Source organism: Mus pahari, unplaced genomic scaffold (assembly GCF_900095145.1).
Source record: "Mus pahari unplaced genomic scaffold, PAHARI_EIJ_v1.1 scaffold_10936_1, whole genome shotgun sequence".
Taxonomy (NCBI): Eukaryota; Metazoa; Chordata; class Mammalia; order Rodentia; family Muridae; genus Mus; species Mus pahari.
This window is the reverse complement of record NW_018391958.1, coordinates 885-24,715: the sequence shown is the minus strand read 5'-3', so window position 1 is coordinate 24,715 and position 23,831 is coordinate 885. Positions and strand designations below refer to the sequence as shown.

Below are 23,831 nucleotides of genomic sequence, written 5' to 3'. Positions count from 1 at the left end.
ACATTGTATTCTTGGGTACTCTAAACTTCTTTAAAAATCTATTAAAATGATATCTGAGTCTATTAAGTGTATTATGAAATCTTAGCCTGCTCTTTATTCCATAGAGCGTGATTCCTTGGAATAAGATGAAATTTTTGTTAAGCTGTACAATTTAATGTTGTGTGCAGAAATTTTGATAAAAAATTCTTTCTCAAATAGATTTCAAAGCAAAACTTATTTAAAATTTTATTTGTTAAAAGGTCAAGTTTGGGGCTGCAACAGTAAAGTGGTTCTGCTGCATTTTGTCACTATTGGGGCAACTACAACTTCCTGAGAACCAGGCCAGAAGCCTAAGAAGGACTTTGTAGTCATCAGAAGCCAGGACGTGGGACTATACCTTCTTGGGAACCAGGTCAGAATCTGTTGTTGTTGTTATTATTATTATTATTATTATTATTATTATTATTATTATTATTATTATATGCTATTATATTAATTTATAATATATTATTGTGTATTATTTTGTAGCTATCAGAAGCCAGGACTCTGGAACACTGTTGGCTGCCTGTGGATCTTCTATACTTACACTGTTACTTTCAGATCTGCCACTGTTAGATACTTCCTGCCACCCATCCTAGTAGTATAGTACCTTTTGAAAAGGAGTCACAGCTGTTGCCAGCCACTGTCTGCCAGGAGTCCCTCGCCTGACTCCTGTGGTTGCCTTTTCCATCATGCCAAAGAATAAAGGCAAAGGAGGCAAAAACAGGCGCAGAGGGAGAAATGAAAACGAATCTGAGAAGAGAGAGTTGGTGTTTAAAGAACATGGGCAGGAGTATGCTCAGGTGACCAAAATGCTGGGATGCGGACGGTTGGAAGCAATGTGTTTTGATGGTGTAAGGAGGCTGTGCCANATAAGAGGGAAGTTGAGAAAAAAGGTTTGGATAAATACCTCAGACATTATATTGATTGGTCTACGAGACTATCAAGATAGCAAAGCTGATGTAATCTTAAANTACAATCCAGATGAAGCAAGAAGTCTGAAGGCCTATGGAGAACTTCCAGAAAATGCCAAAATCAATGAAACGTATACATTTGGTCCTGGAGATGATGATGAAATCCTGTTTGATGATATTGGAGATGATGATGAAGACATTGATGATATATAACCTAATNTAAGCAAGTTATATTCCAAGTTCTCTGAAGCTAGCTCTNCACAATTGGCATCTTGATCTTCAGCTGTTAAGTAAANCTTCATTTGGCAAGAGTGTGNCTTNTTNNTGCAAATTGATGAATTTTATGTTTTGAAGTATTCTATTTCTTTGAAAACCTAAGATGTTGAGTTATCTTAAGTGACAAATTAACAATTTGTGCTTATGGGTATAACTGAACTTAGGGCACAGCAGTGTGCACTGTTAAGAGACTACCTTTTCATTTGTGACCCTTCATTTCTGGCACGTGAGTGTGTGGTGTCAGCAGTTCTGCCTGGTAGCCATGGTAGACTGAAGTAAGTCCTAGTCTAGCACACCTGCTTGAGGCCTTTATGTTCTAAGCATCCGGCTGTATTTGAGACTTTTCAGCAGACTTACACACATGTGCATCTGCACTTGGAGTCAGACAAAATATGGCTATTTTTGTATTTATGCAGACATGTCATTTTATACTTTCATGTTGTATACATTTGTTTGATCCTTTAAGTTGTTGTCACACATAAGTTGTTGCACCTTATGGTGCTGTTTTTAAATTATATGGGTAGCAATTTTGAGTTTTAAAAATTTGTCATTGTAGAAAGTAAGAACTTAGGTGAGATAATCCATTTTCTTGACTTTAAAAATATAATAGTTGACAATGTTTACATATAATTTCACTTTTTTAAGGCATACCCAAAAAAGGAATGAAAATAAAAAAGAGAAGTAAATCTGTTCTGATTCTTACATAGAGAACTTTTCAAAGAAGGTAGTTATTAATAAGGCAAAATATTCTATACTTTGTAAAGTAGGTCCTTTGTGTTAAGCTGTTTTCAAGAAATTAGCTTCTGTATTGAGGTTTTAGTAAATGAATTGCTGTGTATTGATTAAAGTTAGTTACATAATTTTACAAGTTAAGTTTTACTTAAATTAAGCTTAGGTTAAAGGAAAAGGAGCCACAGAGGAATGAAAACGTGGTTCTTGTTTTCTGAATGGAGGAGTTCTGAAACAGAGACACATTAAAAACATGTTGGTTTAAAAAGTTTTTCTTTTTAATATGCTCATTATATCTCTGGTATATAACAAAAATAAGTGACTATATGATTTCTGGAAAGACAAAAAAAAGGTCATTGCAGTTGGATGGTCTCTGCTAGGAAACCAGGAGGGCACTCCCCAACTCCAGCAAAGGCTGCCTGCACTACAGCCCCAAGTGGCTGCTGTACTACCGGGATGTTTTGCAAGAATGCAGGGCTCTTCCCAAACTATCTTCTTACTTTGGATGGGTGGTAGATCACATCCTACCGAACACCTCAGGGCGCATGCAAGAGAATGCTCCCTCCTCTGAAAATTCACCATCCTTTGGATCTGCTTCAGGCCTGTACTAATCCTCACTACTAATTTTTCTGGTCAGAAGTACCCCACAACCCCCCTCACCCTCAACACCATATGGAACCCAGAGCACACATGAGGCCCCATACACAGAACCTATTGCACTTCAGTCCTTTCTTGTGATCATAGTGGAAGGTTGCATCCGGTGTTCTAATTGGCATCCAGAATGAGAGGAACAGGGGACCTGAGGCAGTGGCAGGAGGAGCAAGAGGGGAACGTGTGAGCCCTCTCAGAGATGATATCTGAACAGCTAAAGAGGTTTGAGAAGCTGAAGCAGCTGAGTTTGCTTAAGGAGTTCCAGGACTTAGAGGAAGTGATGGAGAAGAGTAGCAGAGAAGCCCTGGGCTATCAGGAGAAGCTGAAAGTTGAGCTGCATCTCTCCAGAGCCAAGATTCTCAACCTAAAGCTAGGAGATGGCAGCACCATCTGAAGCAGCAGAGCAGGAGCAGCTTAGGAAGGAGGAAGGCCAGCTCCATCTGCACTGCCTGTACACCCTGCAAGAGGAGGCCCTGCAGATCAAGAAGCACCTGGATGCCTCCAGTCAGCACAAAGACCTGCTGAATGTGGACCTGGCTGCCGTCCAGACCCAGGACAACCAGTTGTGTGGCCTCATCTCCAGAATCATTCCCGACACCTTGGAGAGTGGCTATCCCACAGCAGAGAACCAAGCAGAGGCTGACCTATCCCTGCAGGAAATGCAGGACCTCCTCTTGAATTTGGAGCAGATCAACAGAGACTTTGAAACAGAGGAGGAGGAGGAGGAGGAGGAGGAGGAGGAGGAGGAGGAGGAGGCAGCGGCGGCCCTGGGTCAAGTGGCAGGAGTCACAGGTTCATTGGGGGCCAGGGGCTCCTGACCAGAGCTCTGTATCCAGCCCAAGGCCAGCAGGGACACAGATTGAAGACCAGCAGGGGAAGCTACAAGATAGTAAGATGCAGTGGTACCAGCAACCTCAGGATGCTTCTGCCAAATGTGTGTTTGCCTTTGAAGACCTGACCAGCAGCAAGGACAGTCAGATCAAAATGATAAAACTGGACTTGCAGAAGGCAGCCACCCTCCCAGTGAGCCAGATCTCCAGCATCACAAGTTCAAAGCTGAAGGAGGTCTTTGACAAGATCCATAGCCTGCTCTCTGGAAAGCTTGTCCAGTCAGGTGGGCTTTCAGTGTCTGTCACTCTTAGACCTCAGGGGCTGGACTTTGTCCAGTACAAACTGGCAGAGAAATTTGTGAAACAAGGGGAGGAGGAAGTGGCCTCTCACCGTGAAGTGGCATTCCCCATTGCAGTGGTGGCTTCTGGTACCTGAATGCTCCACCCCAAAGTGGGAGACCTCATTCTTGCTCATCTCCACAAGAAGTGTCCATAATTCGTTCCTTTCTACCCAACTTTCAAGGAAGGGATGGTTTTGGAGGATTCTCAACGGATGCTTGGCTACCAAGTGATGGCTTCCAAGGTCAGGAAAACTTTCTGAAACACTCGTCTGGAGTCATCCGTTTGTATGCCACCATCATCCAGATCAAGTGGCCCTACGGAAACCAGCAGGAGGGTCATGCTCATGGCTTAAGTCATGGCTGGCACTGGTTCGCACAGACCTTCAACATGAAGGCTCTCTCAGATGTGATGTCCACTCTCCTTTGTGACTTCTTGGAGGTGTGTGGGAATGCCCTCATGAAGCAGTACCAGGTCCCGTTCTGGAAGATGATACTTCTCATCCAAGAGGACTACTTGCCCAGAATCGAAGCCATCACAAGCTCTGGACAGATGGGCTCTTTCATATGTCTCCAGCAGTTCTTGGAGAAATGTCTGCAATGCATGGAGATTTCTGTCCCCAGAGGCTTTCTGATGTTTTTGGCTTTTCTCCTTTTGTTGGGCATGTCGTCTTTCATCACACTGTGTGGCAGGAGGGGCAACAACAATAAAGCAACTGAGGCAGTGGGTTTGGTAGGATCATGTCAGATGGAGAAATTCATCAGTGTGTTTTTATATATCTGTTCCCTGTGAATGAGGCTTTAAGGGCTGGAGAGATGGCTGATTTGGTTAAGAGCACTAACTCTTCTTCCAGAGGTCCTGAGTTCAATTCCCAGCAACGAGAGGGTGGTTCACAGCCATCTGTAATGGGATCCGATGCCCTCCTCTCCTGTGTGTCTGAAGGTAGCTGCAGTGTACTCATAGAAATATAAATAAATACCTCTTTTTATAAAATGAGGATTTTGTCAATCTCTGGCCAGTTTTGATAGTTCTATAGGTGTCACAGACAGGTACAGAACTGGCTTTCCTAATCTTCACAAGTCACAGGGAGGGGCAAGAAGTCGCACTTAGTATGTAGCCACACCCTTTGTCTCTGGTGGCTTCCGGGAAATCGGTGATCCTTTGCTCTGCCCTTAGCTTGTATCAAGTCATGGCCTGTCTGTACTCTGCAGGACCTGTACCACATCCCCACTGTTTTCTGGAACTTAGCCCCAGGCAGTTTAGCAGAATAGCTGCCGATCCCCTCCCACCTCTTCAACTTTCCTGCTTTTTTCCCTGTAGATTGAAATTGGCCAAATGTTCCCCCTAAGACACCTTGGGGATGTCACTCCATGCTTGAAACTTTAGAGAGACCACAAGGTAGGGTCACTTAAGTCAGGCTCCCCAAGGACAGTGCTTTTATGACCCTTCTTTTTCAAAACCAGTACCACCTGGGTGACCCTTACACATTACCAAGTCCAGCTGCATCAGGAGGCACATACAACCTTGCCTGTCTCTGGAACACAGGTTCTTTATGTTCTCAGAAAACACTTCCCCGAACATTTTACCTCCGTGATTCTGGTTTCTTTCTATTCACCACTAATTTCCTATCTCCAGTTATCCAGCATCCACTGAGTAGTCTCTTTCTCTTCTTGGCTATAAAACCAGAGCCACATGGCCAAAGCTGAGAAGTTCTGCTGCTTGCAGGGGCTGGAACATGGTCCCTTGTTCTCTTACAATATCACTCACTTCCTCTTTTCCAACTCCTTCTCTGCCTAAGCTTGGCTGTCCTGGATCTTGCCCTGGAGACTGACCTTGACTCAGAGATCTGGATGCCCACCTCTTGGGATTAAAGGTGTGTATCGCCATGCCTGTGTTTAAGCTTTCCTTCACCTAGAACTTGCTCTGTCTCTGTCTGACCTTGACCTCAGAGATCAGCTTGGCTTTACCTCCTGGGATAAAAGGAATGCACCCCCGTAAAGATTTAAACTTCTATTCAATTTAAAATTATATTTAAAATTGTCCGTCTGCACTCTCACAAAGCATAATTCCAGTCCACCTGTGTGTGCTGAGCACGACCTATCAGCAAGGTTTGCTCACTGAGTGTCCAACCAGGATAGCCAGGACCAGAGACGTCAGTGAATGGACAACTCATTGTTGGTCGTCCTGGGTGAAAACTCAATACTTCCCTTTCTTCTCTACTGTCTTTTTCTTTGGATGGTAACCAGAGCCCAAGTATGTCCCCGCCCCCGCCCCGCCCCTGCCCCCACCTCTCTCATTTTCTCTCTCTCTCTCTCTCTCTCTCTCTCTCTCTTGTTCTTTCTCTCCTCTCTTGTTCTCTCTCTCTCTCTCTCTCTCTCTCTCTCTCTCTCTCTCTCTCACACACACACACACACCACACACACACACACACACACGCTTTGGTTTTCATTGTTTCTGTGTATAGCCCAGGCTGTCCTGTCCTGTAACTCTCTTTGTAGACCAGGCTGGCCTAGAACTCACATAGATCTGCCTCCTTCTGCCACCTGAGTGCTGGGATCAAGGCAGGCCCCAGCACTGCTTAACCTGGCTTGTTCAAACTCTTTCAAATGTGCCATTCCCACCATGTGGCTGCTTGTCTGCCCTGTGGCTGCCTCTGCACCAGCTTAACTCAAACAGCATGGGTTTGTCTTTCTCTTGTCTCTCTCCCTCTTCTGGGCAGCTACTGGGAATGACAACTTGCCTGACCCGAAGTTTTTCCTTTAAACTCTAATAAAACTGTCCTCAAACAGGAAAAGAGAAGAATTGCACAGCTTAGTGACTAACTTATAAAAGTGCCCAGGGACACTTTCCTGCCTCCTGGCTATTTAACCTTAAGGTTCCGCTCAAATCCTGCTTCCTTAGGCCGCTCCTCCTGACTCCCAGGCCCTAGTGTTCACTCCTGCATCTCACCAGGGCAGCAGTCCTGATGTGTGTCTGACTTTAGACTGCTTTTGCAAGCATGCGTGGACTCCATGACCAGAGGCTCCTTCAAAGCTGGGTCTAGATGAAACAGTCTGTCTTTACCCTCAACACATAAAAGAAAAAAGGCACTTGGTAAACAGAAGTGGTTTCATATCCCACTGTCTGTTATTACAAAGCCCGTTTCCCTATCTGACTTTTTAACTCAGTTTACTCTTGAGGACAGGCACCAGGTCAGTGACCTCCCTCTGAGAACACTTGTTGACACTGAATCCTGAGGAAATAAACTAAAGAAGCTATATCAGGATGCATATCCCCATGGGGCAAGGGGGAAGGGGATAATAGCAACTGTTATCTATGCTCACCAGCAGCGATTAAGGAGAGAAAGCATGACACATACAACTGGCAACAAAGGTCATAGAACCACATCTGGGAGAGGAGCTGCCAGCAGAGTTAAGAATCCATGATGAGCTGGGCCGTGCTGGCACACATCTATAGTCCCAGCACTTGAGAGGCAGAGGCAGGTGGGTCTCAGAGAGTTTGGGGGTCAGCCTACTCTCTAGAGTGACTTCTAGGACAGCCAGGGCTGCACAGAAAAACCCTGTCTCAAAAACCAAAATAAGAAGAGGAGGAGGAGGAAGTGGAAGAGGGAGAAGAAGAAGGAGGAAGAGGAGGAGGAGGAAGGGAAAGGGATCCGTGCTGGAGATAGAGAGATGGTCAGTGGTTAAGCGTTCTTACTGCACTTGCAGAGAACCTCGTTCCATTCCCAGCATCTTGTGGCTCATGACCATCTGTAACTCCAGTTCCAGTGTATCTGACATCCTTTTCTGACTTCCAAGGTCATACAGGTGGTGCCCTTGCATACATACATATATGTAGACAAAACATTCATACACACAATATAAAATACATAAGTCTAAAATTTTTTCTAAACAGACACGATAACACCAGATGATATATAGCTATTGAGCTACCAGAGAAAACATCTATAGTCAGATATTCAAATCAGATTCTCCGCTTGGAGATGGATGGCGCTCTCCCAGACACAGACAGTGCACATGTAAATGCCAAATCCAGAACTCCTCAGATTAGTTCTTCAGAGTGAGATCAAGTTTGCTGACAGAAGTTTTTTTCTAAAAAGGATTCCTTCTGAGTCATGATTTCAGAGTGTTCAGTCAGAATTTGCTTGGTCCCATATTCTTGCAATGGGGTGGGATGAAACCCCATGTAGGAAAAGAGAACAGAGAGGCCAGTGAAAGGAATGAAATCCACCAAGACAGATGAAAAGAGAGGCAACAGGCCCGGAACCTTCCAGGGCAGCGCCTGAGAGGAGGTCAAAACCGCAGAGAAATGAAAATAGAGATATCAGTGAAGTTGTTGCTCTTACTGTGCCCAGTCCTCAAACTTCCAATGAAGTTCAGTATGGTCGAAGGTTCTTCAACCAATCCAAGGGTATGGACAGTGGGTTTGCAGGTAGAGAGGACAAAATTTACAACATTTATAATCAGGTCTGGAGAGGCGGTAAAGATGTGGCTCAGAGTATCTACAGGCCCAGTAAAAATCTGGACAAGGATGTGTACCGTGATGACCTCGGAACCAGGATAAAGACCAACAGATTCGTTCCTGAGAAGGCATTTTTCTGGTTCAGACCGTAGACTGAGAGGCCGAGAAGGACCAGTTCACTTTGAGCAAGATCCTTTTGGTTTGGACAAGTTTTTGGCAGAAGCAAAAGGACACAGTGGTTCTAAAAGACCCTCTGAAAGCAGTTGCCCCAAGGAGCAGGAGTGTGAACTCAAGAAGCCAAGCAAGGAGTAGAGAGGCCTCTTGAAACTAAAGGTGACATATACAGCAGAGGATTGCCTGATCTAGCCTCTGTGGGAGAAGATGCACCCAACCCTCAAGAGACTTGAGACTCCAGAGAGTGAGGAGGCCCAGTAGGGTGGGGTGTGCTGGTGGGGCATGGAGACATCCTCTTGGAGACAAAGGGGAGGAGGGATGGGATGAGGAACTGCCAGAGTGGGGACCAGAAAGGGGATAAAGACTGGAGTGTCGAAAAACAAGATTAAATATAATAAAAAGAAAAAAAATAAACCATGAATTTGCTTTCTTACATGCTAAATTAATGCTCAGGTTGTCCTGAGTAATGTGCTTGCCTCTGACTGTCGAGAGTTCCAGAAAGCCCATTTGTTCATAAGCATGTATAAAATAGATTAACATTTTGGTTTCTCTCTCATGTTAGTCATGACAAAGTCACTGATGAGAAATAAGAAAACGGCAAAAATAATTCACACAAGCTCTGAATAATTAAAATAAAATTTAATTGAAACTTAAATTTGGGGAATTGGGTTTTATTTCTCAAATGGCAAATAAAACCAACTTCAATGCACAGTTTGAGAAAGTTTGGATTCAATATCAACGAGAAATGAGACTTAACATCCTGAAAACAGTTCTAGAGTTCTAACATCTGATACTATAAACAGTTGATAAACAGTTGGCTCACTAGCCTACAAAAGTTTCACAGGGTACATAAAACAGCCTTACTGCTAAGCCCCTTGCCTCTAGCTTTTCCCATGTGTGCAGCTTGGTGATATTTTCACGGCAGAGCCTGTTGGCCAGAGGGATGCGGCTGTCTTCTAGACGTCTCTGCAACACAGCTATGGCAGGAAGTCACTGATCTTCAACTCTGGCTTGAATTCACAAGTCCTCCAGAATTCATCTTCCCTAGAAATGTGATTTCCAATTTGCATGTGTGTGTGTGTGTGTGTGTGTGTGCAGCAGAGAAAGACACAAAGACAGAGACAGACAGAGAGAGAATAATAAAAAGGTAATTAAGTTGGGAGGGAGTAGAAGTAGGGGGAACATTGGACAAGTTGGAAGGGTAGGGGGAGAATGATGGAATTATATAATATCCTGAAATCAAAAAAATAGTTAAAACTTTAAAAAGAGCACATCGGGGGATCCATGGCTCCAGATATATAGGTAGCAGTGGGATGGCCTTGTCTGACATCAAAGGGAGGGGAGGCCCTTGATCCTGGGAAGGCTTGATGCCCCAACATAGAGGGATGCTGGAGTGGTGGGGCGGGAGTGGGTAGGTGGGTGGGTGTGGGAGTACCCTCATGGAGGCAAAGGAGAGAGGGACAGGGCAGATGGGATGGGGGGTTGAGGAGTAACCTGAGAGGGGTAGATGTCATTTGAGATGTAAACAAATGGAATAACTAATCAAAAAAAACATAATAAGAAAATAGAAGTGTCCTTTTGTGTATTTTATTGGTTTGGTGATTGAATTATGCTTGGCACAGGGTGTGGTACTAGCTGGAAGTGTGGCCTTGTTGGAGGAGGTGTGTCCCTGTGGAGGCGGGGTTTTGAGGGAATATATATATATATATATATATATATATATATATATTCAATATATATATTCAATATATATTCTATATATATTCAATATATATTCTATATATATTCAATATATATATTCAATATATATATTCAATATATATGTATATATACATTGAATATATATATTTTCAAGCTCTGCCCAATGTGAGCCTCAGCAGTCTCTCCTTCCTGCCTTTGAATTGGGGAGCAGAGGCAAGTGGGTATCTGACCTAAGCCAGCTTGGTGTATAGAAGGAGTTCCAGGGCATCCAGGGCTACACAGGAAAACCTTATCTGAGAAAGAAAGAATTGACTTACCTGTCTCACTCCTCCTTCAGAGAAGATTCACATTCAGTAGGTCTTTGTGCTGACTGGAGACATCCACCTGCTGGTTGAGCTGCAGGGCCTCCTCTTCCAGGTACAGGCTGCGCAGACAGACCTGGCCTTCCTCCTTCCTAAGCTACTCCTGCTCTGCCTGCTTCCCTCCTTGCTGCCCTGCCTCTCCTAGCTTTAGGTTGAGAATCTGGGCTCTTGCCCCATGCTCAGCTTCCAGCATTTGATGGCCCAGGGCTTCTCTGCTACTCTTCTCCATCACTTCCTCGAACTCCTGGAACTCCTTATGCAACTTCCTCTCCTTTATCTCCTCACACCTCTTTAGCTGCACTAGACCCTTCTGCCATCACCATACACACACGCCAGTGTCCCTCTGGGCCTGAGGTAAACTGATGTGGCCTCACAGATGCAAGAACATTCAGGAAACTGTAAAAGACTAAACGTCCAAGCAGCTCTGGAGAGTGCTTCAGTCAGTTTGTCAAATTTCTCACATGACCTACGTGAAGTCTTTCATCAGCAGCCAGCCATATATGCACTGGAATTATATCACCCTTCAAGTTCTTCCCCTTGGATATACATGGTGGGATCTTCCACACCTGCTGTTGAAAAGCAAAGAACTTATAGTCAAAAGTGTAACACGAGACAAATAGGGCAAAATTAGAAGCTTGAAGGCCTGAGGCAAGTCCAGCATGTCCTGACAGGCCCTGAAGGCCTAGCTGAAGATCTTACAATAACAAGTCCTGGCAGGCCTTGAAGGTCAGGAGCTGGAACTCTTACAAAAACAAGCACGGCTATGTCCAGGCAAACCCCTTGTTAAGGCATTCCTGAGGTCAAGTTGACTGGGAATGGCAATAAAATAGAGAAAAAAAATGCAAAAACTGGTCTGAGCTATTCTGACTGATTCATCGGCCATCTGGTGGCCAGGGTCATGCTGACCCAGTCACAAGCCACTATCCCATACCTCCCCGGAATTGCTGATGCTTTAATTTACATGTACTATCCTACTGACCTGTAACTAAATGGTTGTTTAAATGAACCAATTGTGTGCAGCCGCGCCAACTTCTCCCAACCCCTGACCCTTTTCCTACAAAAACACCTATCTTTTGAGCCTCGTGGTTGATTCCTCTGTGTCCTGTGTGAGGCACGTATCAGCCTGGAGCTCCATCATTAAAGTTGCCTCGTGCTGGGGCTGGTGAGATGGCTCAGTGGTTAAGAGCGCCGACTGCTCTTCCAAAGGTCCTGACTTCAAATCCCAGCAACCACATGGTGGCTCACAACCATCTGTAACGAAATCTGATGCCCTCTTCTGGAGTGTCTGAAGACAGCTACAGTGTACTTACATTAAATAAATAATTTTTTTTTTTAAATGACCATCTATACAAGTGTCAAATGAAGGTGGGAAAGGAAGGCAGGGCAGAGTGGGGCAAGGAGGAGGAAGAATATTCCCCTCCACTGATAATAAAGCTCCAGGTTCATGCCATCGTGGATTTCATAGTCTCCCAGAGACACGTGGTCCTTAAAAATCATGTATCACATTTAAAGAAAGGTGTTATTCCAGCAGGAGTCAGTTGAGCTGCTATCAGTTTCTTCAAGTCACTGATGGTGTCATCGTGTTGTACTTAACTTGGACTTTCTTTCCTAGATGGTCGTTGCAAACCACCTCAATCATTGTGGCTGGAGCTCCAATGTCCTTGAACCTATGGATGAAACAACTTGCAGCTCCAACGCTGAACCCTGGCTGGATGTCCGGATTGAACTTTTAATATGTAAAGACTGTGGGACTTTTAGACCCTCTCTACAGGTGCAGCCACTGGGAATAACACCTTCCTCCCCTCTTTGGTGGTAGATTCATTTGCTAGGACAGTTCATGGACCTAAAAGGCAAAGCAAAATGAGACAAAAACAAACACATAAACATCAAACTTATACTTTCATTGTTTGTTTACAGTTTTAAATAAAAGTAGGCTCATTTCATTTTGATGTGTATGAGTGATTTGTTTGGATGTATGTCTATGTACTACATACATGCCTGGTGCCTTCAGAGACTGGAAGAGAGTGTAAGATTCCTAAATTGCTGTCACCAATGGTTTGGGAGCTGCCATGTGGGTGCTGGGAAACAAACAAGTTCCTCTGCAAGAACAGCCAATGCTCTGAACCACCGAGCTATTCCTCCAGCCCATATTTGCTATTTTTATAAAGGGCATTTAAAAACATATAAATGAAAGCTTACTGAACGCTGTGTAGTTCCCAAGCCTGGCTGTTTTGAGTCCACACTTTCCCCCATTGCTACAATAAGCACACAATACACACAACACCCCTGGTGTTTCTCTTGTGTGCATCCATTTCAAGTTCAACCTTTCCCCTCATGGTCCTACTAATCTATATCATAGTGCCTGAAGAAGTCTTGAATGTTTGCTAGCTGTAACCCCTTAGTCAGCATAACTCACTAATTTTTCTGGACCAAGACCTAGTTACACTTTCATTGCTGTTGTTAAAATAATCGAACAAAAGCAACAAAAAAGAATTAAAGGAGGAGGAGGGACTTATTTGGCTTACACTTCAAGGTTACCACCCACCAAGGGATGTCAGGGCAGCTAGAGAAAACCTACTTTCTTTCCTACATGTCCATCTTTCTAGTAACAAAAGAAATAGAACTTCCCTACTCCCCCAACCCCCTGCCCTGCTCTCGACATAGATAGATAGATAGATAGATAGATAGATAGATAGATAGATAGACAGATAGACAGACAGACAGATAGACAGATAGATAGACAGACAGATAGATAGACAGACAAGGCAGAACAACAATTCCTAATTACTATGAGCAAAATATTAGAATATTAAGGGCTTGGGAGACTGTGGTACTGATCTCAGTCCAGCCCATATCTGCTAGCTTTTATGAATGACATTTAAAATCATAGAAATGAAAGCTAACTTAAAGCTTTGTATTTGCCAGCCTGGCCTTTTTGAGACTTCACTTTTCCACATTGCTATGATCAGCACATACAACACACACTGCACCCCTGATGTTCTTGTGTGCATCCATTTCAAATTCTACCTTTCCCCTCATAGTCCTACTAATCTATATAATAGTGCCTGAAATAGACTCGGATGTTTGCTACCTCTAACCCTTAGTCAGCATATCTCATTCTTATTTTCTGTACCAAGGCTAGTACCACACTAGTAAACATCATCTGTTGGTTCTAGTTTCATTTCTGTGGATGTTGTTAAAATTTTGTGACCAAACAGAATTTCCAGGAGGAGGGGCCTATCGGGCTTCCAATTCCAGGTTACAGCTCCCCAAGAGATGTGAAGGCAGCTAGTGAAATCCCAAAAGCAAGAGGGACTTACTTTCTTGCAGAGAAGGAAGGAGGGAAGTAGGCAGGCAAGGCAAAGTACTATCTTCTTTGAAGGAGGACTAACAAACACAAGAAAGATGATTCTTTCTTTCTGAGATAGGGCTTTTTTGTGTACTCCAGGCTACCCTGGAACACTTTCTACAGACTAGGATTTCCTAGATCAGATATCTGTTTGCCTCTCCCTCCCAATTCGAAGGCAGCAAAATGAGACTAGTGAGTCTCACCCTGGGCAGAGCTTGTGTGTGTGTGTGTGTGTGTGTGTGTGTGTGTGTGTGTATATATATATATATATATATATATATATATATATATACACATTTCTCCAAAGCCCTGCCTCCACAGTGATGCATCTATAATCCAACAAGACCACACCTTCAGATAGTACCACACCCTGCTCCAACAATAATTCAATCACCACACCAAACAAACAAAAGGGCACTTTTTACTGCTTTCTGGTTTTCTATGGTAATGAGAGACAAAAGAATCTACTGAGGACAATGTTGAAATAATAAATGTGGGAAATCAAAAAGGCATCGACCAAAACCTGGGATGTAGGATTGAAAGAAAGGGATGGGCTGGATAGAAGAGCACTGACTGCTCTCTCGAAGGTCCTGAGTTCAAATCCCAGAAATCACATGGAGGCTCACAACCACCCATAAAGAGATCTGACGCCCTCTTCTGGTACATCTGAGAACAGCTACATTGTACTTAGATTTAATAATAAATAAATCAGACTGGAGCTAGTAGGGTCCAGCCAGAGCAATTGGAGGTCCTGATTTGATATTCCCAGCAACCACATGATGGTTTCACAACCATTCGAACAACAACAGTGTACTCATATACATAAAATAAATAAATTAATCTTTAAAAAGGGATGGATATGTGTTCTTCAGTCAAGTCTCATTTTCCACAGAGTCATATCATATGGGATGCTTGTATCATGATCCTTCATTGTCCTAAGGTTATTTAGAGAACAGCAATTTTACTACAACACAAGTAGATCTGTCAAACTGATTGAGTGTCACAGTGAGTAAAGGCTCTTGCTGCCATGCTTGACTACCTGAGTACAGTCTCACATACATGGAGAAAACAGAATCTCTCAGGTTGTTCTTCGACCTTCACACAGGTGTTATGGTTGTTTTATACACACACAAACAAACATGTTACCCACACACTCATGTACTACATGTAACCAAAGTTAGTTTACAATTTTATTTTATATATATATATATATATATATATATATATTATAAAGATGTTTTGTCTTCCAGTACATCTGTAACAACATGCATTCCTGGTGCATAAGGAGACCAAAAGAGGGCTTTTGACCCACTGTGTACTAGAGTAGCAGATATTTCTGAGACACCATGTGAGTGTCAGGAATTAGTGCTCTTAACTGGTCTATTCCACCTAATGAAATTTACTTTTAAATAACTTACCACAGGCAATGGTTTCATTTACTTATTTTGGGTGTTTGTTTGGTTCACTTTTGCTGGATTTTCATGAGTTTCCCTATCTTATCTGGTTCTGGAACTTAGCAAGTTACCTAAGTTGTCTATGTTTCAGCTCCCTACACCCCCCCCCAAATTTACAGAAAACATAAAAATAAACAAAAAACTTCAGAAGACCTAACTTCTCTCTGTCTCCATTTTAAACCCTGGATACTTGAAGTTGTGAGGAATTTGCAGTGAGGTGACCAGGGCTGAGGAGGAGGCTGCTCACTCCGTGCAGTACTCACTGCTCAAGCAGGAAGACTTGAGCTCAATGCAAATTCATTTTTCTAAAGAAGGTGGATGGAATATAAGCAAATCACCATAGCACAGCTTTGGTGAACTCTTATACGCTCATTAGCAATGGTTCTGGGAAGAAGCAGACTCAACCAACACAGGACACCCAGAACACCAAGCACCACAGGTGCTATGTGTCTTCTGTGCTAGAGGGTGTTGCAGGTGTTTGCAGGTGGGGGATCTCAAAGATCCACAGGCAGGTAAACTCCAGATATTCGTCCTGCAGAAGCAGCTAATAGCTACCTTGCTATAGCCTAAGCCTTGGAAGTATGGACTGAACTCTAGAGTCAGCACATATTTTGAAGTCTCGTAGATGAGATCAGTAGTAGTAGTAATACTATAATACACCAAAGGGGCATCTTCCAGCTTCATCAAACAGCAGAACTTTGGCACCTTTGGTCATGTGTCTCTGGCTTTATTGTCAAGAGGAGATGAGACTATTGGGACAATTGATCGTTAACTGGAGCTAAGAAATTAGCAGTCATTAAGAAAAGACCAGCAATACTGAAGTAAAATTGTAGTGTCAGGGACATGTTAGTTGTCCCCTAAACACAGATCTGATGCAACTCACAACAGGGTCATAACTCTACTAGAGCTAGCTCTCCCATCCCCAAATGTACCACTGTCACAGTGGAAGGTTTTGGTGGTGGTAGAGACCTGACTTTATAGTAAGCAGCAGGCAGGAAGTACATGTGCAAACATCTAATTGGAAAGCCAGGGTGGTCTTTAACATAATTGGCTGGTGCCGCCAGAAATATCATAAACTTCATTTCTGCTCCCCTATGCTTAAGTGATTGTTAGGCAGGGGGTGGGTTTGAAACCTGAGGGAGCAGGTTTGTTGGGGGATTAACCTGGAGATGGAGGTGTTTTGGGGGTGTAACCTAGAGACACTGGTCTTGTGGGGGATTTGCCTCGAAACTGGAGCTAGGTATCAGGAGCACTAGAGTGTGGCCTGGCCCCACTGAATGTTGGCAGATTCATCTTTTAATATTTCCCGCAACAGTACTCCATTATCTTCTATGGCACGGTGATGGGCAGGTTATTGACCCAGATCATATTTTCTGTCTGTTCTGAGAGTGTGGGATCTCCTGACTCTAGCGCAATCAAGGACATGAGAGGCCTACTTTCTAGGGTCACCCACTAGGTTGTCTTGTTTCCCTCTGAGTTGGAGTTTATACCTTCCTTCTGCTGTCAGACCTCTCTTTACATAAATAGCCCCACAGATATGAGCAGAAGCAAAGGCACACTGGCTATTGGTATCTCTTGTCTTTTCTCAGATCTAATGCCTTGGTCAGAGCTGCCAACTCAGCTTTCTGGGCTGACATTCCTGTCAAGAGTGGCTCTGCTCATATGATCTCAGTGTTTGAGAACAACCACTGCCCCAGCATACCTCTGTCCATTCAGAATGAGACTGTTGTCATTGGTGAACCATGTTACCTCTCCACCCATCTGAACACTTGTGCAGGAACCCATCAATTGAGCTCAGGGTCAGGCAGCAGGGCAACTGAAAAGTTTTCCTGTGGGCATTCAAGAACTCTGGCTGGTAATGAGTCATTCTAGCATCATCTTTAACAAGGAGACCATTGCTTCACTGATGTGTAAACAGGGTGGGGGTCAGCTTCTGCCATATGGTGACACATTGGCCATTGGTGAATGCCAGGGCCCTGAGTTCAAGAATGCATACCATGGGTCTAGGGAGGTCATCTGTGGTTGGCAGAGTAAGGCCTTCTTAGTGGAGGTTCAACAGTCTGAATTATTATTGGATATTTCATTTATTTACATTTCAAATATTATCCCCATCCCCATTTTCTCCTCTCCAAATCCCCTATCACACCCCCCCTTGCCCCATTTCTATGAAGGTGATCCTTCACCCACACACCCCCTTCTGCCTAACTGCCCTAGCATTCCCCTACACTAGGGCATCAAGCCTTCAAAGGACCAAGGGCTTCCCCACTCATTGATGCCAGATAAGGCCCCTTAAGCTCCTTCAGTCCTTCCCCGAACTTCTCCATTAGGGTCCCAGTGCTCAGTCCAATGGTTGGCTGCATGCATCTGCATCTGTATTGGTCAGGCTCTGGCAGAGCCTTTCAGGAGACAGCTCTGTCAGGCTCCTGTCAGCATCAGTAAGCACTTTTTGACATCAGCAATATTGTCTGGGTTTGGCACCTGCATGTGGGATGGATCCCTAGGTGGAATAGTCTCTGAATGGCCTTTGCTTCAGTCTCTGCTCCACTCTTTATCCCTGTATTTATTTTAGATCAAAGCAATTCTGGGTCAAAATTTTAGAGATGGGTGGTGGTTCCCCCATCTCTCAATGGGAGAGGGGATTGCCTAACCTCTGGATATAGGTTGTCTCTCCCCTTTGTTGTGCATTTCAGCTAATGTCATCCCCTAGAGGCTCTGGGAGGTTCTTACTTTCCTGGAATCTGGGATACTCCTAATTCCCCATCCCTCATTGCTACAGACCTCTGTTCAATTTCCTGAACCACTGTACATCTCATTTATCTCAGACCACATGTGATCCTGCTCCCTCCCCCTCCCCTCCTTTCTTCCTCCTGAGGCCCTCCGACCCTCTACCTCCCATGACTATTTTGTTCTCCTTCTAAATAGGATTGAAATGTCCACTCTTTAGTCTTCCTTCTTGTGATTCATCCGATTTTTTTTAGGGTCTCTAAGAGGTTTTGTGTTTTCATTTTGATTCTGTTGCCACTGGGAAGTCATTTATAAATTGATGAAGAGACATTATCTTCAGGTTTTTAGCAATATAGAATGTTGAACCTTGTTAATTACCAACAAAAAACTAGTCTCTTTCTCTTTTACTTTTAGAGTTACACTGGGCATAGGGAAGGGGCACTTTTGATATTTAGGACCCCCCTATCTCTTTCTTCTGAAGCTATCTGTTTTAGCCTTCTCTTACAGTATTTTTGTTTGGCCAGGGCTGCCAACAGGATCTTTGCCAGGTCTTGAGTCTGTTGCTTTCGTCCTTTCATCTACTTTTCTTCTGTAATCTCTCTTCTATTAAATGCTCTATTTACCACTTTCACTAAATCTCTCAGACTTTTTTTATTAACCTCTCAATTGTCTGGAGTTTTTCTTAATATCTGGAGCTCTCTGATTAATAAAAGCTAGCATGACTGCTGTCTTTGTCTCTGGTGATTCAGTGTCCATGGGCATGTGTTGTTGAAATGTTTTTTTTATTTTTTAAAGTTGTAGGGCTTTCATTTGCTCCCTGTATAATGTCATATACTATGTCCAAACTTGAGAGCTGTCTTGAAGATGACTTGAGACCTGCCAGCAGAGTCTGATTGTAGACCAAGGGCCTCCCTCTTCTTACCTTCAACAGTGTTAAAATGCCAGTCTGGGCATTAGGAGAAAGCAAGCATATGGGGGTGAGGAGTTCTCCTGTGGTGCCAGGAATAAGCTTCTTGGCCTCTTCTGTGGTTAAGAGAACCTGTAGAATGTGGTAGGTATAGCTTGTCTCATGTCAATAAGTCTGTCAATGTCATAGTCACTTTGTCAATGTCATCTCATCAAATTCTCCTCATCAAGGTTACCTCATCAAAGTCATCTCATAATGAGGAACACAAATACACATATAAAACCTTTGCTGTCTATGAAGCAGAAACAAGAAACAACCAGAAAGTGGTATTCATGAAAAGGAACTCTCTATGACACCCAAAACACAATTCCAGTCATTCCTCTCTATCAGGTAGAAATGAAAAACAACCAAAAGCGGTGCTCACACACAAGAAAAGAACCAGACTGTTGGCCATCTCTCGGCTCCCCTGAGNCCACACCCACCTCAGACAAGGACTCAGGACATCTCCTGGCCCCAATATAGCCATGGCTACCTCTAACTGCAATTGGCCACAGGTACAAAATCAAGGCCTTGTTCCTACACAGGAACTTCCTGAGCAACACCCACTTAAACTGAAACTCAGAATGTCTCTTGGACACAGCATTGCCATGACTTGCAGACATGCCTGTTCTAATCTTAAAGCAGCCACAGGACAAATTTAAGGCCTTGTTCCCATAAATATGTGGCTACATTTAAAATCACCTAACAGAAAAAGTCACAACCAGAAACAAAAACCAACCAAAGTTATATTAAAAAAAAGATACACCCTGAAGTAACAAGAACCAACCAGAAGGTGGCATGCAAAGAAGACAGATATGGTACCACTCCACACCTGTGAACAGAGACAGGCTGCAACCAAAACCAAAATCAGAAGAAAGAATCAACCAGAAGGTGGCTCTCACAGAGGACAGATGTGGTACCACTCAGACCTGGAAGAAAAAGATAGAGCACGCATTAACAAGAAGCAACCAGAAGATGGTGCTCACACATATGACAACCTGCAGTACTGATGTTTAGTCAGACCTGGAGGTTACCATGGCAACATAAGTCATTTATCTTTACACAAGTTTTTGTTCTGCATAATAGATCTCAAAAAAGTTTCTAACATTCAGGCAAATTAGCTGCACACAAATCACAAGCTTTTGGACCACTGCACAAGTACTCACCTGCTCAGACCACATAGAAAACTTCTGACACTCAGACAAATTCCTCAGCATGGCTTCAAACCTAGAAGAATTACCATGGTGACACAAGCTACCAGGTTCCACACAAATAAATCATTTCAGCACAGCTGGAAGAGTAACTATATTTACCTTTATACAGCCTTGCTTCTCTTCTGTTCTGTAGATCTCACAGAAAGTTCAAATTCAGTGATCACACAGGCAAGAAGCAGGAAGTTTGACACAGTGTTACAAACATGAAAACACAAAGACTAGTTTGGCTGCCTTCAAGACTCTCCAGATCAGTAGTCCTGAGTGTTGTGGGAAACTTCCTAGCCAATGCACCAAAATGTACTGCAAAGAAAATGTTAGTGGTCCCCAAAACACAGACAGGAGTTGATCTGATGCAACTCACAGCAGGGTCTTTATTCTATTTGAGCTAGCTTACCCACCCCACAACAATGTACCCCTTTCACACAGGATGATTTGGTAGTGGGGGAGACCTGAATGTCTATCTGGGCAAGACTTTGTAGTAAGGAGCAAGCAGAGAGTACATGTGCGAGCATCTTCTAGGAAAGCCAACGTGGCCTTTAATATAATTGGTTGGTGCTGGCAATCATATCATAAACTTAATTTCTGCTCCCATCTACATTGGTGGTCCTTAAGCAGGGGGTGAACTTGTGACCTGGTGGTGAAGGATTGTTGGAGGATTAACATGGAGATGCTGGTCTCTAGGGTGTAACCAGGAGAAACAGGTTTTGTTGGTGATTAGCCTAGAGACCGAAGCTAGGCTCAAGTTTTGTTGGGGAGAAACTTGGAAATTAATGCTAGGTAACAGCCTGTTAGTTTAGCAGAGTTCAAACTTAGGTCAGGTTCTAAAATGGAGTCTGAACTTAAAGATTTTGCATCTTCAAATATTTTCTGAGATCACAAAGAAGCTGTGTTCCAGAGATAGGAAATGTTGTACCTTGTGCTCCAGCTGTACTTAGTAATGTGCTAGAGTCACCCAGTGATATTTGTTTTGAAATCATAAAGAGCAGCTGAGCCTTGGGATTGTGCAAGACCATGGAAGGCCATTGGTGAAAGTGCATCCCCAGTTGCAGTTGATGTCCCAGGACTGAAGGGGTCATGCAAAGTATTTGAGGCTTGGCACCATGAAGAGAGCCTATGAGAGATTATTGGTGAAGTCTAGTTGCAGCAGAAGACCCCAGTATATTGGAGATGCCATTACCATGGGATGATCATCATGAACAGTAGCAATAATGGAGTGAATGAATCTGAGCTTAGAATGCTACACAGAGCATAGCTAGTGAAGTGATTCTAGCCCTTTGGAGTTTCTCAGAAGATCATGTGCGGATCTCACACATTAAAACAAGAAGCTGTAACATTGAAGTTGCCTTGGAGACCCTCAAGATGTTCAAGTTTCCAGAGTCATGGACTCTCTGCTGAGGAAAACTAACAGGGAATAGAACCAGTTCAAGAGAAAGAAGTTTATTGCAGTAAAAAAAGCCAATAAAAGAGTTGGAGATGTCAAGACCACTTTGACATCAGACAGGGAAATGAAGAGTTTGGAGTTTGCCCAGCTTGTTTTCTGCCTTGCTTTGAGGATTACAGTTATGTGTCTGGATGAATCTCAGAAGAGACTTTGAACTTTGGACTTTTAATATTGTTGAGACTGCTATAGAGTATCGGGGCTTAGGAAGTTGGGCTAATGTATTTTTATTATTCTATGGGTAGGTATGGCCCCAATAGGCTCCTGTGTTCAAACAAGCCTATGGGAGCCAGGGAGTGGAATGTGATGATTTGTATGTGTTTGCTCCAGGGAGTGCCACTCTTAGGATTGTAGCCTCATTGGAATAGGTATGTCACTGTGAGCTTAGGCTTTAATACCCTCATCCTAGCTGTGTAGAAGTGAGTCTTGTGCTAACTGCCTTCAGAACAAGAGGTGGAATTCACAGCTCCTCCAGCCCCATATCTGCTTGGATGCTGCCATGCTTCTGCCTTGATGATTGCCGTGCACCCCTGACCTCTGTCCAGCAGAGGTGGGGCAAAGATGACACTTACGCCAAGGCAGGGTTTGAGCAGCTTCCACAGCTTCCCGTTGCAGCTTCCTTTATTCTCTCTACAGCTCACCCCAGCTCAGCTTCTCCCACTTTATTCTGGGATTGCCCAATTTATCCCCTTCCACCCTCTGCACTTGTCTCTCATCACTCATTATCCAATCAGCATTCAGCATGCTCTATATGTGAGCCATGCACGCAGACAGGGTGGGTGTTGATAGGCCAGTGACTCAATATCATGCTGTATGACACTATATGTCAGGCGGGCAGCGTGTAATCACTCAGGTGCGCATAATCAGGTTTTTGGTAGTCAAGCAGGAATCACGGGGCTTGGCAGTGAACCAGGGTGCCGTCTTGGCTCACAAGGCCGCAGCCACGGCCACACCTTCTTCCCACAGATGATAATGGATTGAACCTCTGAACCTATAAGCCAGGCCCAATTATATATATCATCCTTATAAGTGTTGCCTTGGCCATGGTTTCTGTTCATAGCAATATAACTCTAAGATCCTCACAGTTTTACACTAATTTTTATTATTAAGTTAGGCAAAAGTGTTCTGAAATGTCAAAAATCAAGTTTTGACTAAGCATGGCTTTGAGATTTGATCCTGCAGCCTCTTTGGACTGAGCTGTTCATTGGTTGGGGGACTAGGAGAGAAGCATTTCAGTTGGCCACTTTCCCCATAACAGTGATATTTCCTAGTTAAAAGTTCTGTAGGACCTGCAGACCCCATTCCTTCCCAGATCTAATTATTCCTTTGGAACACTGGCTCGAATCTTAAGAGGATGAAGCCTTATTTTTAAGATTATTCCTTTTTCTACAGAACAGTTTGGCAGGGGACAATTAACCTCATGCTCTGAGCCCTGCCATTTTCTTTGATAATCTTCATTACTACCTAGTATTCTGTAGCTCAGAAGGCATCCATTTGATATCTGAGACCATCCCTTTACAGTCTTAGGGGTTTTATTGCTGTGAAGAGATACTATGAATATGGTAATTCTTATAAAGCAAAGCATTTAATTGAGGATAACTTACACTTTCAGAGATTCTTTATTGTCATAGTGAAAAGCATGGAAGCATGCTGTCAGAAGTGGTGCTTGTGAGGGAGTTGAGAGTTCTACATGTGAACTGAAGGTAGCAGGAAGAAAGTGACACTGGGCCTGGCTTTGAGCAACTGAATCCTCCAAGATGTGTGTATGTATGATGTCAGTGGGACCATATGTCTTTGGAGGTGAATGTGTCTGCATAGATTTGCGGTTGAGACTGTGTGTATTCTTAGATCACTCTTCCTCTTACAGATTGAAGCAGGGGCTCTTGCTGAACTTGGGGTTCTTGCTGTTTGGCCAGTCTGGCTTGCCAGTTTGTTGTGGGGACACCCTGCATCCACCTTCTGCATACTGGAATCAGAGACAGTCTTCCATGTAAACAGAGATTTTTGGTGATCCAATCTCTGGATCTCATGCTTACATAGCGAGCACTTTACCCACAAAACCACCTTCTCACTCCTATTAATTTTTAAATAATTCAAAGCCAGTTTCCCTGTCATAGATGAATCCCTCACTCCATGTCTCTCGAAATCACAAGAACAGCAACAACCTACTCTGAAATGCCAGTTACTGACAAAGGTAAACATAACTGTATCCCAGCACAAGAAAGAAAAACTTCTATACATGAGAGTGTTT

General features: G+C 43.6%; 1 protein-coding gene and 3 pseudogenes across 1 annotated transcript; 3 read left to right on the top strand and 1 right to left on the bottom strand.

The window, feature by feature from the left end:
- The first annotated feature begins 499 nt into the window (after positions 1-499).
- On the top strand, positions 500-1,255 carry LOC110314781 (eukaryotic translation initiation factor 1A-like). Its single transcript, XM_021189002.2, has one exon. The coding sequence runs from the start codon at positions 711-713 to the stop codon at positions 1,143-1,145; it is 435 nt and encodes a 144-aa protein (XP_021044661.1). The 5' UTR covers positions 500-710; the 3' UTR covers positions 1,146-1,255.
- A 1,008-nt stretch (positions 1,256-2,263) lies between these two features.
- On the top strand, positions 2,264-4,549 carry LOC110314780 (annotated as a pseudogene).
- Positions 4,550-7,930: 3,381 nt separating this feature from the next.
- LOC110314779 lies at positions 7,931-8,530 on the top strand (annotated as a pseudogene).
- Positions 8,531-11,799: 3,269 nt separating this feature from the next.
- Positions 11,800-12,111, bottom strand: LOC110314778 (annotated as a pseudogene).
- Between the last annotated feature and the right edge of the window lie 11,720 nt (positions 12,112-23,831).